Source organism: Syngnathoides biaculeatus, chromosome 14 (assembly GCF_019802595.1).
Source record: "Syngnathoides biaculeatus isolate LvHL_M chromosome 14, ASM1980259v1, whole genome shotgun sequence".
Classification (NCBI taxonomy): Eukaryota; Metazoa; Chordata; class Actinopteri; order Syngnathiformes; family Syngnathidae; genus Syngnathoides; species Syngnathoides biaculeatus.
The window spans coordinates 20,035,530-20,051,843 of NC_084653.1; the positions used below are offsets into that span (position 1 = coordinate 20,035,530).

The following is a 16,314-nucleotide window of genomic DNA, read 5'->3' on the forward strand; positions in this document are numbered from 1 at the left end:
CCATTAAAATCAGAATTTACGTCAGCATACTGTACTTCTTATTAAAAAAATACATTGGAATAAACAAATAAGATGCTGTACTTGAGAGGTGGATGGAGAAGAAGAAGGGGAGGCTGTGCTTAGCTACTGCAAAGGAATCTGCTCCTCAAGCCATAACATAAGTAGCCTCTCCATCTTGACAAATATCAACGAACGTTGTTTTGTGATCACTGTATGCGACGTAGGAACGGAACCCTTCACATGCGTTAAATACATTTCTTTAATGTCTTTAATAATTGTCACCACGGTTGACCGACTGAATCCTAACTCTTTACCGATGTTTGTCGGTATTTCTCCTTTTTCGCCAATCTTTTAATGATCTTGAGCAGGGGTGTCGAACTCATTTTCGTCACGGGCCACGTTGTACTGTAGTCACAGTTTCCCTCAGAGGGCTGTTATGAATGTTGAAATGTATGAAAGTTATGAAAATCTTTCACCTCCTAATATTTACAAATTAAATGTATGAGCTAGTTTTGTAATCACAAATCAAGGGTGATGTGTTTTTGAATTGTTTCTGTTGTTTGGGCACAGAATATTGCTTGCAATAGCTCAATGTTATCACTTATGATATAACAATTTGAAATTTTAGTACAGATTTTTTTTTTTTGAATAATGGAAGTTGATACTCAGAATTTGCCTTTGCGGGCCACATAAAATCAGGTGGTGGGCCAGATTTGGCCCTGGACCTTGAGTTTGACACCTGTGAACTTGAGCTTGATTTCCATGGTAATGGATTTTCTTTTAGCTGGCAGAAGTATTGCTAGAAGACACCATTTTCTTCTCTGGGGCCATAATGTCTTAAAAGGAGGGCAAAAAATCCGAAGATACTCCCGCTGCGCAAACACAAACGAGCGTGTTTGCAAGACAAAATGGCGGACGGGGGACGGGCCTTGTAAAGTCGAAACGTTTTAAGTTGACAACGTTTTAAAACGAGGACTCCCTGTACATAAATAAATAAATAATTATATGTTATGAATTTAAAACAGCCACATACAGTAGCTATTCATTAAACACTGCTAGCTTAACACTTACACAATGTAACATGCCATAAATGGGCTTATGAATAGCATCTGTGGCTCGTGTTTTACTTTAAGATGAGAGATATTTGTGGACAGACATTATCGCAATACACCATTTTTTTTTAACCCACAATGATAACCCCGTCTGTTTTTCTTGGTGTAAAACTGAGGTATTGCTTGCGGAATATCTTTCGCAATGCATGTTGAAAGCTGAATGATGCTCCAAAACTGTTTTAATGTTATGTTGCCTCCTATATTTAAAATACAGAATCAGCTTTATGGGCATTTTATCGTCGGTGCTTTCATCCTCGATCAGGCTGTGCCAAGGTGGAATTTTAACATTATACACCATCTCATCCTGCGCTTTCTACTTTGGCTTCAGACCAGACCTTTTTTACTCCAAAAAAAAAAATCTCATCCAGTTTCACCACTTTTTCTTGTATTATTCACATATCCCGGTGTTTGTAATTATGAGTGTACCCTTTTTAAATGGAGGGAGGGGGGTGTCAGGTAAACTAGGAAGTAGAGCAGGGCTCAGCAACCTGTTTGAGGGTGAGGGCACCTTCGTGAGGACTGATCGTATGAAGAGCTATGTGACCTGTTTGCGGCAAATTTCCGACTCAGTTCATTACACGTACATAAAATATTTTTGGTTTAATTTATTGTAGTAAATGACATTACAGGTATTTTAAAATTTGAATTCACATAAGCAAGTCAGATTCAGAATTTAAAGCACAAATAATAGTAACAATTTGTGGCCCATGGTATTTTTAGAACATACCTCGCGTGCGGCTTATATGGTCCTCGCGGGCTACCATTCACAGTTGAGCAGCTTAGAGGGAACATTGCTTACAATAGTTGTGAACCTCTTCTTATTTTTTGTTTGCACGACTCTATGACTCGGGCTGCCGGTAGTCGAGTCGTACATTAAAGTAAACATCCGCAGTTGATAACAGAAGGAAAGAAATCCAAACTATTGAACGTGCTTCTTGACATTGTCCCTCGCCCCGCTTATCCTTTTCTCTCCTTTATAGCTCAACTAAAACTCATCCAGGACCCGTAGTTCACTTGAGTGACAGCCCGAAGGATGAAGGCAAGGTGAGTAGGATGATAAAAACAAGTAAGGCCTTCGTTTTGGCTTGCTTCTCTCAGTCGATCCTTACGATAACGTGGTGGCAATCCATTTCTCTTGGCTTCAGCCGCGCGGGTGCACAAATACATGAAGTTCTTGAGAGACTGAAGAGATTTCAGCTGTGTTGCTTTCGTGTCAAGCGGCAGACACATTGTCACGAAAAGTGTCAGGAGCCCATGAGTGCAAAAAAGGTCATTGACGAGTGTTGATTTTTGCCCCGCGTCCTTTTTTTTCTTTTCTCATGGCCGCTGAAAAGAAATCAGACTTGACAAGCTGTGAAGACAGAAATACAAGACGCACGCTCGCAGCTGCCGCCGCCGCTCGCCGGGCTAAGCGACGTCTGACAAACTCGTTTCATGCCGCATTCACGAAAAGTCGAATCGTTTCGTTTTCAGGCCGCGATGCGGGTTGTAATCCTTGCAAGGCGCTGTTGTGACGGCGATGATCATAACAATGTTTGAATGGTCTGAGAAAAGGTTAAGAGCTCCGAGTCTTTGTATGCTTTCAAGCATCTCGGCGAATTAAATGACTCATTTCCCAGTGTGTTGAAATACAACGTAAAATAGAAAATAATTCCAGAAAAAAAAAAAAAAACTGTGGGGGGGGGGGGGGATCACGTTACTGGCTAATTTTTTCCATCTCAATTTTGCATAATGCCATCTGAAAATGGGTGATAATACTGAGCCTTAAATGACTAAACACCTGTTGGATGTGTTTCTCTAATTGAGAATGCAATCAAGTGTTGCACATGAAGTTAGACATTTAATTACTCACCCTGATAGGCTCTGATATTACAATATTACTGTGCTTATTTTTATAGTAATAAAAACGGTTATTCTAAAGGGAAAAACTATATTAATGCAGGAGATAATGAAATCCATGTTTTGAAGGACACAGCTTTTATGAAAATACCATTTTCCATTTCCAATCGCCCGAGTTACGCCATTTGTGCATTTAAGCGAAATTGGAATATTCTTCAAGTGAATTTTGAATTTAAAGACGGCATTACGGGTCACACGGCTCGTGTATATTTGCATATCAATGACATACGCTGCAGGACTGCACCGAAAGAGCTGAGACAACTCGAGCTGACTGCACAATTTCTTCCGTCTTTTTCCTTCCCGCCTCCCCTCAACTTCTTGATCTTCCAGTGCGAGATGTCAAAGTCTTTCCTCTCAGCGGGATGAAAACGTTCCGCCTCTTTCTTGAAAGCAGCCCACCTCTGGAATCGATTTCCATCCATGCCGATGGAATTTTGGCGACTCTGCCTGACTTTCATTCAGTTTTGGATGTGAAAGCCGTGTTCCTTTATTTATTAAAATGTTAGCTACATGAGCCAGAAAGTAATAACAGGGGCTCTCATTTTTGTTTAATATATTTTTTGGGAGGGGGCTTGTATGTCATAACAAAATAAAAAGGAAAGCACAACGCGGCACGCACTGAATATGTGATGCAACTGCTAAAACTTTTTGCATGCGTGCATCAGTGTAGTGTACTCCGTTTTTTATCATCGGTTTGTGGTGCTTTGACAAAAGCTCAGAAATGCACGCCAGGGTAAAAAAAAAATGGAATTACATTATTGCTGTCACAATGAAAATTGACTATATTACTCAACATCAGCGGAAACGTTACAGGAATATGTAATGCGGCCTAAAAATACAAAGAAGATGTTCTGGAAATAATGCTTGCAATGAAATGGGTCAGTGCGTGCATTATGTGACTAACTAATAATCTTTCATTCCCCTCCAGCTTCTGGTCGGGTTCGAGAGCGGTACAATAGTACAGTGGGACCTCAGGGCCAAAAAGGCGGATTTCCGAATCTACTACGATGAGGTCAGCTCGTGCAGCACTCGTGTACTATTTTCATTTAAAATGCACTCTGAAAATAATCAAAGATTTGATACGATTTAGATTCCGGGTAACATTTTGGTTGTGTTTTTCCTCACATACAGCAAGATTTCTATATTTTAAACCATCATACTTGAACAGAACTAGCATTAGACTTACCCACAGGTCGGATGACAAATCACCGAAAAAAAAACTATGGAGAACTGAAGAAATGTATCTGCAGTCTATCCTCATGTTTATTTGTTTAAATTAACCTTAAATAATAATGTTATTTATATTAAGTTTGCTAGCGCTATGACTCATATATGAGTGTTTTTTTTTTATTTTGCATTTGTTTTTTTATAGCATGATTAATACATAAAGATCATTTCTCTGTTTTCCCCCCATTTCAATTGTTTTATTTATTTATATTTAAATGCTTTTATTCATGTAAAGTACATTGCGTTACCTTGCTTGTGCACGAGATGCGCTTAACAAAACAATATTCTTTGCTTTAGGCCATCCACTCAGTCAGCTGGCATCATGAAGGCAAACAGTTTATGTGCAGCCACTCAGACGGCAGCCTGACCCTGTGGAACCTTAGAAACACCTCCAAGCCTATCCAGGTCACTTTCCCGCATGGTGAGAATCAAAAACAAGCCACAGTCCGTTGCTTTATTTTTCACATTTAGTTGGACCTTCTTAAAAAGAGAGGTGGGACGTTATTTTTCTTACATGCCTGTTTTGCAATGTTATTCAATACAATGTGTACCCGTCTTTAGCAAACCAAGGGACTCTTTTTTTTTTTTTTTTTTTTTACATGAGAAAAATTTCACAGCACAAAAATATCACAAAAAGTGCTAAAATGATGATCTCGTCTCAATTTATCCATAAAAATATTTACTCAGTATGAAATCTTTCGGCTGTATGTTGATACACAGGTTAATTATACCTTCTGTTCTCTAGTGAAAAAAAAAACCAAAAACATTTACTCGTTCTCCCTGCCACCATGCGCCACCAGCATAGATGGATAAACAAAGATACATCATTATAATTTTCAGACTAATTAAGTGAAATTGGGTAATTTGCCGTGGCACTCCCGATGATGTGTCACACGCTGTGTGTGGCAATCACTGCTATAGCCACGACAATAAAGATTCAAATTCTATAGTGCGTATATTCTTAGTGTGAAAGTGACCAGATGGAAAAAGAGGGAGACGAGAGAGTGGAGGATAAAGAAAGGCAAGTGTATTGTTCATGACAACAAGAGGATTCTTCAGTCAGGCTTGTACAGCATGTAATTGTCAGCTGCAAGCACGTCTGTCACTTATGGGTGCAGGCCTGTCAATCTGGGGTCTTAATAGCTGTCCAGATATCAATTTTCCTCCAGACAGTCTTTGAGGAAGACAAAATAAGATTCTAGATTAGCACACACACACACACACACACACACACACACACACCACACACACACACACACACCAAAAAATAAACATTATAACCTAATCTGATTTGACGGAGATAATTGAGCATCTCCAACCCTGAGGTGAGGTTTTAGTTTTGACTCAGGGTGTGGATCCCAAGGAAAATACCAAGAGGAGAAAAATGTACTCGAAATAAAAAGTAAAAGTTTCAAATAACAAATTAAGGGACATACGGGAACGCCAGGCCAATATCAACTTTCTGAGCTGAGGTAATACGGCCAAAGCAAACAATAGTCATGTTCTTGGGATCAAAACTCTCCAGTAGTAAGAAGGCCTAAAAATAAACAAACATGACAAGACGCTGATTGTTGGCCATGTTGGTTTGCCGCTCTGGCTTCAAACTGACTTTGTAATCCTTTGTGGACGCCACCGCCCACACCCTCACCCCCCGGCCCCCATTTGTGTCGTTCGTTACACTCGCACGTCCCGCCGCGAGCGGCCGTCATTCACAAACTCGTCACCTGCTGACTCCATGAAATAAATCTCCTGCTTCGCCACGAACTAAACTTTGCGGGTCTGAACAGTTTTTATGACATTTGAAAATAATGTACACCTGTACTTCAATACTTTGTACTGCTTACTTTGGCCAACATTTGTTACTCTTTGTAATCTGTGGATTTTGACTACCCCCACTAAAAAAAATTATGCCTCATTATCAAAATTGATATCATATATAATTGACACTATTTTTTAATGCAGTTTTTTACTTTTGTGCTCAAGTATGTTTCATAATTTGTATTTGTTGACTTTTTATTTACAATTAAGGAAATGCGTTGAATCTGAACTTCTACTTTTACCAGAGTCTCCTGTTTTGTTTTTGTTTCAGTATTTGTGCTCTTTCTTAAAGGTCCACTGTCATCAAATGCATGATTTTTAGTATGTTATTAATGGAAAAAAGGCAGCCGGAATGCACACGTCCGTTTTTTTTTCACCACAAAACATGATTTTAATGCATATGGCTTTTTGTTACTCCCACAATGAAAATCCTCTTGAAGGATTTGTTTTCGAGAAGAAGGAGGAAGTGATGTTGGTGGCAGTTACGTGCGTATACTAGTTTTACCTGCTGGAAGGGAGCTCTTTGTTCCTCCGTGTTAGCCAAAATGACAGCTCGTTGTATTGCTGGATATTGTTCGAACACTGGGGAAGATGGATTTACTCTTCATACTTTTCCAAAAGACCCGGTTCGTCATGAAAAATGGATTCCACAGGTGCAAAGGACGAGAGCTCTGTGGGTTCCAAATGACAGGCAGGTATGTATACAGCTACTAAAAAAAACAATAGTTGGAGGGCGGGGGGACGTAATCCTCTCAGAATCTAACCAAAGATCCTCGTACGTAAGTCAGGGGTGCTAAATGAGTCGTCGCTCGCGGCTGATTGCGCCATCGTCGGCGGCGTCGTGTATGCCCGGGCGCGGCCCAGCCATGACCAGCTCATCGCGCCTGGGCTGCGGCATTGTCGTCCCTCGCGGCTGAGTACGCTACATACTGTCATACTGTCGGGGAGTCTGTTGTTAGTTAGAAGTCATCCGCATATCATCTAAATATGGCTCGAAACGGTAGGGTAATATTGCCCCGGTCACTTCACTCGATTGTGAGATGTTCTCTTCTTCGAAAAGAGCTTCGGTGTTCCAGAGCAAGTTGCCGCTTCGTGTTTTCAATGGCGAATGTCCCAGTTTAACATCTGCTGATGAGGTTGCAGGCAATATGGCGACCACTTGGATGTCGAATGAGACTTCGGCAACTTTGCGCATGGATGACACGCTCTCCGCTCATATATATTTTTTCGTATAGACATTGAAGTGAATAATTTTACATGTATTTTTCATTACAATATCTATTTTATAATGTTTATAGGCATGACAGTGGAGCTTTAAGTATTGGGTGTGAGTGCTTTTGCCATCTTTGTAATGAGTGGAATACTGAAGGAAGCAACAAAAAATAACTTGTCCATTGGGATAAAAAAAAAAATGATGCAGTCTAGCCTGACATTTTTGTTGGTAATAGACACAAAAATAGCAGGCCCCGTTATCTCCTTCCTTTGACTGCATTCGTGATTTGAGGCTTTCACGTGATACGGCATAATGAGGGCGTTAAGCTGACATTCGTACTGAGCTGACAACATGTTTATTATTTTGACAGGTCCATAAGGCCATTCGGAATATGTCAACTTTTGAAATGGCGCGCATTACTTTTGCTGTTTCCTCTGCTCCAGGTAAAATACAGAAAGATGGGAGGAAGGAATCATGTAAACCGATATTGAAAGTGGACTATAAGACCTCAAGGAACAGGTGAGTTTGTTTCACCGAAACGCAACCACTGAGCGTTAATCGTGTATTACTGTTGTTAAGCAATGCAAAAGATCATCTTGCTGCAACTCTCAATCCAAAATTGTTCATGTGAAATATTGGTATGTCGTGTTTTGAGGACTTTTTTCTCGCCCGCAGTGAGCCTTTTATCATCTTCTCTGGAGGTCTCTCGTACGACAAGGCAGGACGGCGGCCCACGTTAACCATCATGCACGGCAAGGCCATTACGGTGCTGGAGATGGACTACGCTATTGTCGAGTTCATGACTCTTTGTGAGACTCCTTACAATAACGGTAACGGCAAAGCAAAGAACGAAGGCGACATCGGAATGAATTCAAGGCGCTGTACGGTATTTTCTTTGCCTTTTTATTTTTCAGAAGTCCAGGATCCTTATGCGGTGGTGGTGCTTTTAGAAAAGGATTTAATAGTGGTGGACCTGACGCAGAGCAAGTATGTATTTCACCGATTTCAAGTCGTTTTGATGTGACGCCCTTTCTTGTTGTCTTTGAAGGAGCGGCGAGATTACCCGGAACCCTCCGAGGGACGAGACTAATTACGAGAGAAATAAAGACAGAACAAAGGAGGCCCATTCAGACATTCACGTCTGTTCTGTTTGCGATTTCCGCAGCTTCCCCGTCTTTGAGAACCCTTACCCCATGGACATCCACGAGTCTCCAGTTACATGCACGGCTTATTTTGCCGACTGCCCTCCAGACATCATCCCTGTCCTCTACTCCATAGGAGCTAAACACAAGAAGACCGGCTTCAGTCAAAAGGTAGTTTGGAAATCAACTACCTTTTTTATGAAAGAGAGGATTTTTTTGGGGGTTGGAAAAACACACAAACATTTGTTTGTTAACATGCCAGGAGTGGCCAGTTAGTGGGGGAATGTGGACGTTGGGCTCGCACACCTACCCGGAGATCATCATCACTGGGTAAGCCTTGAATATTGTTTTTATAGCCATGTCTTGAGATGTGAGTTGAATTTGCTACTTGCTGTGGAGTGAGTTAGGATCAGTTCCCTTCCGCCAAACAGCGTTCGTATATGTCCATAATTTTCTGAAAACCGTGCGGCGCTTGTATCAATCGTAGTTTTCGGCCCGTAAATCAGAGCAAAAAAAAAATAAAAATCAGGTGGACTGCGGCTCGTGTCTTGGAAAAGTTAGAAGTCATCAGTTTACAGCTCGTGCACCTATGTCATAAAATCACGTGACTGGCCATATTGCCGGTCTAGCAAAGCATTCTTCAATGCTAAGTCGGATGGAGACGACACAAAAATATGTCTTGTAGCATGACACCCACTTTTGTCCGATACCGTTAAACATTTAGAAGGTGATAATAAACGAAGGTATTTGGAAAAATTGGATAAACTCGGCATAGAGGACCCGTATTTAATGCCGAAGTCGATGTTTTTGCCGATAAGAAATTGGACTGTTAACCTGCTTCCGCTTGTCTTTGACAACTGGATCCACACATGGATCTGGTGAGTAAATCATTGAGATTTACACAGAAGAGTTTGAAAGCGTAGAAAAGTCTGGACGCATATAAATACTTCATTGCTGGATCTGTTCCCAATCAAGAATAAATCCCACATAGCGGTGGAGCCACTCAGATTTTTTCTGTTCAAATACCAATATTTAAATAAATGACCCCTGGTTTTACACAAACTCGCATTCATTAACTATGATTGGAAAAAAAAAAGACAGCGAATCGGGTCCTCCGTACATGGAAGCGTGTTGCGTTGGAGACGACTCCCTGTCGTATTTTTTAATTCAAATTTGCGTTGTTCTCAAATGAGCCAATTAGGCATTTTCAATACTTCTTGGTAATTTGAGATTGAGAATAATAATTCCTACCTGAAGTGAAGTGATCGCTACACAGTCGTGTGTATTTAGTTGGGCAGCATCCATCACGTTTGTTTGCCGAAATCCATCGATATTTTCAGTTTTTTTCAGCTGGTATTCCCTAGAATGACCTCTTTGAATATCTGTCTCATCTGTTGTAACAACCAACAGCACAACTATTCTCGGGCACTGTGTATATTCTGCTCTGGTTCAATGTCCCCCACGCTGTTGAGCAGCTCTTTTTGACCGGCAAAATGGCGCCGTGAAAATGGTGACGTCACGTGCACGAGCTCTATTCGTTAATAATAAATTGATGGGTTATGTATTTTTAGTATTCGTGAAAGATTAGGATTTAAATATTTGAACTTTTTCCTACTCCTTTCTGGACCTTCAGAACCCAATGTTTCAGTACTTATATATCTTTACTGTCCTGTTGTCGGCCAACCAAAGAAAATGTATCACCCCCCCCCCCCCCCCCCACCGTTCAAGAGTTCCTTTAATCCATCCCAGGATAAGATGATAGTGTTTTGCATGGGCTCTTTTGTGCGCCTTAATAATTTTAGATTTGGAGCCACGCCAAGGCCAGCATAATGAGCACAGCGCAGAGTGGGGCCATGCCGCACTCTGAGAGGTTGGCAGAGATGTTAAACTGTTGTGAAGCAAACACGCAAGCTGGTCTCTGCTGCTGCATGACTCCTCTGCAGTCACGTTTTACCTCACATTTGAGTGTGTTTGTTTTGGTGTTTTTTTTTTTTTTTTTGCCGCATAGTAAACAAGGAATTTCGTTTCCTTTTTAACGGGGAAACAAAATAAACATTGTCTTTCATTCAGCATGTTTATGCTCGCAGATTTCTGTATGTGGCATGCACAGCTTTGGTTTGTCCATCCTTATTATTGTAACAAATAGTTATTGTGGAACAGTTAAAGGGCGAGCCACTTATGTACATTTGGAATTTGCATCTGAAGAAACCTTACGCAAGACTTAAATTATTCCCATTTATCACTGTTCTGGCCCATTTTTTGTCCAGACATGCAGATGGCTCGATCAAGTTTTGGGACGCATCTGCAAGTAAGTCCACTCACCAGTACAATTTCTTGACGGGCGTGTTTACCAATATCACATTATGATCATCTCTGGCTTGACGACACACTTATTAAAACTGTCAACTTGTTAAAGACCTGTGCAAGAATTTGACTTTATTCAGGAGATACCCCATATTTTCACAATATTGATTGATAAGACTCAGAATTAGAATTGTCTTTATTTGCTAAGTATGTCTAAAAGGCACAAGGAATTTGTCTTTGGTAGTTGGGAGCTGCTGTGGTATGACGAACCATTTGACAGAAAATACATTTTGGGGGACAACTGTGAAATTGATGCAGAGTCCTCTTGCAATTTAGAGCTAATTAAATTGACTAATAGTCTGGAACAGTGACCATTGTGCAAATGGCTCAGAGACCTCAAGAAATCTACGCAGTTTAAAGCAACTAGTACTGTAGTACTGCGATAATCTGGAACGGTGTCAATTGTGCAAATGGTGCAAGTACTGCTCAAACCTGAGTGGCCAGTATTGGTCAATAACAGATATGGAAAGTGCAGATATTCTGTTAGAGCCACTAAAAGTAGAAGTTGCTGTCATTTCCACTCAAAATCTTCCAAGGAGATGAAGACTGAGAATCCGCCTCCTGGCACTCTCCTCAGCTAAATATGCTAACTCGGGTTTATGTTTCTCACCTAAATAAACATTGGGTATTTGTATCTATTAAAATAACTATTCTGTTGTGTTCTATTGTTTGTTGCAAAAAAACAATGCTAAGTGATTACTAAATGTTGTCACTCCTTATTGGTTTTATTTATAATTTACCTGGTTGCCATAATGTTTATAATGAGTTAGTGCTTTTTTGCTCCAAGTGTACAGTATGCGCACTCACCTTTTGCGAATATCTGCCCTATGCTTGTAAAAAATGTCACTTGTCACATTCTACACATTGAATGGTTTGTTTTATTTCACACAAGCGTCTCAGTTTTGAACAGTCTTATATTATTATATTATATTGTTAAGGGGCAATCGATATCTAGTTCCATAGACCTGAGAGACACATTAGATCTCAAGAAGATCCGACCAGACCGGTGATTGACAACCACTGTGCCGCACCACTCTGGAAAATCATCCAATTTCACTTAATCAGTTCGAAATTTGTATTTATGTAAGACTAGATCCCATTTATTTTCACTGTACTGCGCTGTTGACAGCGCGCAATGAGATATTTCTAAAATAAATTTTTATATAAGGTTTGGAGAACACTGGACTGAACGCGAGTACTTTTTAAAGACATATCTACCACATCATACACAAACAACTGTTGAATTATACTGTATATACTTTCATTTTATCCACAAACATGAAAAATGTTAGGAAAGGAAAACAATGTTGAGCAGCCCGAGATCTCCTAGACCTTAATGTGTTGTTACACCTCAAATTGTAAGCCTAGGGAATTCGCTTCCTGCCAATTTTAGATGCCGCTTTTCGTCACAGCGCGCAGGTGTTGCATTTTGTTGTAATTGTGTTATCTTCACAAATAAACATTTTTCCAAATAGTTACACTGCAGATGTTGTACAAGTTGAAGACTTCCAAAGTGTTTGAAAAGCCAAAACCCAGCGAGGGGCGCGCAGCGGAGCTGGCGGATGACGACCCCTTTGCGGTGCAAATGGTCAACTGGTGCCCCCAAAGTCGGATCTTTTGCGTCGTGGGGATCTCGGCCCACATCATCCTGTACCGCTTCAGCAAATATGATGCCAACACCCAGATTGTGGTGAGTGGGAGGAAACGTTTTAATAGACAGAAAGTCGAAAAAATTCTGTTGTTATAAGGCTTCTTTGTATTTTATGTCAAACCTCTTGTAATAAGCATTTAACATTTTCATGGAACGTCAGCGAGTCAGACATCAACACTGCCATACAAAAATGAGAAAATAAAGTCATCTCGCATGATGGAAGATAATATTTGTGTGTTCTCCAGTCTCTAGAGGTGCGACTGCAATGCGATCCGGAGGATGTCATCTCGCCATCTGAAAATGAAAACAATCCCTGCTTCTCAGAGCCTCACTCGGGCTCCCACTCCCCTCAGGCCCATCACCAACACCCAGTGAGCCCCGCCGGCGGAACACCGGAGTCTTTCAAAGACAGCACCCCCTGCCTTAAGTGAGTCATTATGTAAATAAAAATGTAGGTGTTTTTCTGATTTCCTCAAAAAGATCAAAATGTATCCAGCGGGACCTGTCGTTGAGGGGATAAATCGAGTGGATGCTGTAAATAGTTAACGCTCCACTGTCATGACATGCATGATTTTTAGTATGTGATTAATGGAAAAAAAGGCAGCCGGAATGGACCCATCCGTTTTTTTTTACCACAAAACATGATTTTGACATATATGGCTTTTTGTAACTCCCGCCATGAAAATCGTCTCGAGGGATTTGTTTTTGAGAAAAAGCAGGGAGTGTCGTTAACAGCAGCAGCGTACTCAGGCAGGCTCATGTGTTCATACGTGTTTTACCTGCTGGAAAGTAGCTCGTTGTTCCTTCGTGTTAGCCAAAATGCCGGCTCGTTGTTTTGCTGGTTATTGTTCGAACACTCGGAAGGATGGATTTACTTGTCATACTTTTCCAAAAGACCCGGTTTGTCGTGAAAAATGGATTGCACGGGTGCAAAGGACGAGAGCTTTGTGAGTTCTAAATGACAGGTAGGCGTGTATAGAGCGACTAAAAAAAAAAAAACAATTGTTGGGAAGGGGGGGGGGAGACGTAATCCTCTCAGAATGTAACAAAAGATCCGCGTACATAAGTCAGGGGTGCTGAATGTGTCGTGGCTCGTGGCTGAGTACGCTACATACTGTCATGCTGTCGGGGAGTCTGTTGTTAATTAGAAGTGATCCGCATATCATCTAAATATAGCTCGAAACGATCGAGTAATATTGCCCCGGTCACGTCACTCGATTGTGAGATCTTCTCTTCTTCGAAAATAGCACCTGTGTTCCATAGCAAGTGCCACTACGTGTTTGCACTGGCGAATGCCCCAGTGTAACATCTGCTGATGACGTTGCAGGCCATATGGCGACTACTTGGATGTCGAATGAGACTTCCGCAACTTTGCGCGTGGATGACGAGATCTCTGCTCATGTTTATTTTTTCCTATAGACATTGACGTGAATAATGTTATATGTATTTTTCGTTACAATATCTATTTTAGAATGTTTATAGGCATGACAGTGGAGCTTTAAGTAGTTTGTAAAGTTCCCAAATAGTGAAGTAGCGACTTCTAAAGGGACCGACTGGGAACAAAACCGTAGTTGTCATCTTTACATTTTCTCACAAGGTTGGCTTGGGTTGTATTTGCATTTCTTAGCAATGGTTGGCCTGCCAGGAGACAGTCTGTTCACTTCACCATAAAACGAGCACGGCTGTGCCAGAAATTACAGCAAAGTCAGTCAATTTGCCAGTCCACCAATGACATTTACCATGTCTGAATTTCACCCACATCTCTTAGCTTACCGTGTACCCGGAGAAATGTAAATCACAGCCACCATTGGGTTTTACTTCCAAGCACTTCACCTCACCATTCTTCTTTTCAGCACAGACTCCTTTACATTTTCTAACTGCGGAAGTAGAGCGGTAGGTGAGTCATTCTCACGGAAGCCATTTTCCCGTTTCTCTCCATTTCTTGGTCAACTACCAGAGAAGAGTTTCTTTACTAGTGGTGTCACAGGAGCTCTCGAATGTCAGACCACAATGGGGAAATGTACTAAAGGAACTTAACTGGAATTACAGTAGGTGACTTGATGCTAGGACAAGGAAAATGAGACATTGCATGAAAACACTGATGGTGTAGTGGTACACATGCCTGCCTTTGATGCGGGCAGCGTGGGATCGATTCCCGCTCAGTGATGTGATTGTTATCTGCCTTCCAACTGACTGGTGAGCAGTTCAATGTGTAGTCTGCCTTTCGCCTGAAGCTCGCTGGGATAGGCTCCAGATTTCCTGCAACCCTCGTGAGGATTAGGGGCTTGGATCATGACATGACATTGGCTGAAAATGCCGTTATGTTCTTGGACAGAAATGTTTACGCTAACTAGTGATTGCTTAGATAAAATGACAAATGCAACATTATGTAAATAATCTCAATGTTTGTGTTTGTTTTTTATTTAAGAGTAAAGGATCGGGTGGTGCGGGTACCGCCTGGCTACCAAGCAGAGCTCGTGATCCAGCTGCCTTGGATCGATGGAGAACCTCCACAGCAGATTTCAAGCCTGGACATCAACTCCGCCTATGGCCTGTGAGTCACCCGGTTGTATGTTTGTCAAGAACCGCAGGGGAAAATAAACTGTGGTGGGGGTCTCGCAGGGGAAAGCAGAGCTAGTTGTTAAGATTGCAGGGCGAGCTTACCTCGTTGAGGATTTCAAGTGTATGGAGCTTGGATAGTTCACTGCGATTGTTCAATCAAAGCAGTTGGTGGAAAACTGGAGCAGATTACTGTAACTGTTTTTCCTCATCTCTTTTTTTTTTTTAATTTACAGTGGAATCACTGTAACTAACCAGCTGTGCAAGTGCTAAATGATTCTGTCTGTGTGCCAAACAAGCACTTGATTACAGTGGCATGGACATGCACTACGCAATAATGTTCTCTACTTTGCACCGCCCGTATTGTATGGCTTCCATGGCCGTATCCGGGGGCTATTGTACTCAAAACGCCATGTAAAGTAGTTAACAAATCATGTTGTTGTAGTTGAAGGTTCTGCCTTCTCCCCACATTACTTCTATATCCAGAATACAGGTTTGATTACATTTAACATTTGTTAAATATGTTCGACTGGGAAAATGTTCCTTGACTCAGACCTTCAGTGGAAATTGAATCTTTTTTTTTTTCCATTATGATTCATTGCCATGTTTGAAAAGGCGACAAGAATCTTGTCTACCTGGTTGCGGCTTGAATACACACTCAACTCCAACGCTTTGACAAACATCTCTCTATTGCTTTTTCTCCTCTCATTGATTGAGAAATCATATTTAAACTTTGATGTAATTGCATAGAGATTAATTAGACTTTATTCAAATGATATTTTGCTTCTTTTCTAAGGCATTACAGTTATTGGTCTTCTGTTGACTGCTCATCAATTGATAACCAGATTGCCTGGAGTTACCGTATCTTAGTATCTATGGAGCCTTGTCTGAGAGGGAGGCGGATTCAAATTAGGGCCACGCACGAATAGGAGGAGTAGGCAGTCAATCATAGCGTGAATGAATCGGGAAACTCCATTAGTGTGTGGGGTTTACATATACTTCATTACACAAAAGCTAAGTGTTAGGTTCACTGTCCAGACTGTTGGCGTGAATGTGAGACTTTGCATATGCCTTGTGATTGGCTGGCAATAATAATTAAAAATGATGCAAACGTTCAGATGCGCATGCACACGCTTGCATACACACACACACGCACATGCAGTGCATTGAAATAATCTGGAATGTGGCATTACCATAAAACACGTTTGTTATGGATCGCTGTGGTTGTCGAGCAAAACGTTCTACATTTCTGAGGTTTCCTCGGCTTTCTTTTGGGAAGAAATTACGGTGACTAATCCGCACGTCTTACAGAACAACTAATAGGAGAGT

General features: G+C 41.2%; 1 protein-coding gene across 3 annotated transcripts in view; it reads left to right on the plus strand.

Moving 5' to 3' along the window:
• Nucleotides 1-16,314, plus strand: part of stxbp5l (syntaxin binding protein 5L) — a 124,932-nt gene that overhangs the window by 78,865 nt on the left and 29,753 nt on the right. Inside the window, exons 1-13 of one of the 3 annotated variants that reach the window (XM_061841070.1) lie at nt 1,617-1,692; nt 2,093-2,156; nt 3,940-4,023; nt 4,536-4,659; nt 7,713-7,788; nt 7,945-8,099; nt 8,184-8,256; nt 8,318-8,582; nt 8,674-8,741; nt 10,679-10,719; nt 12,251-12,465; nt 12,672-12,853; nt 14,855-14,980. In XM_061841070.1, the coding sequence (XP_061697054.1) occupies nt 1,640-1,692; nt 2,093-2,156; nt 3,940-4,023; nt 4,536-4,659; nt 7,713-7,788; nt 7,945-8,099; nt 8,184-8,256; nt 8,318-8,582; nt 8,674-8,741; nt 10,679-10,719; nt 12,251-12,465; nt 12,672-12,853; nt 14,855-14,980 (1,526 nt within the window). In that variant the 5' untranslated portion in view covers nt 1,617-1,639. Of the gene's footprint in view, nt 1-1,616; nt 1,693-2,092; nt 2,157-2,272; nt 2,382-3,939; nt 4,024-4,535; nt 4,660-7,712; nt 7,789-7,944; nt 8,100-8,183; nt 8,257-8,317; nt 8,583-8,673; nt 8,742-10,678; nt 10,720-12,250; nt 12,466-12,671; nt 12,854-14,854; nt 14,981-16,314 lie in introns of those variants that run through there. The other 2 variants (XM_061841069.1, XM_061841071.1) reach the window with 2 other exon arrangements.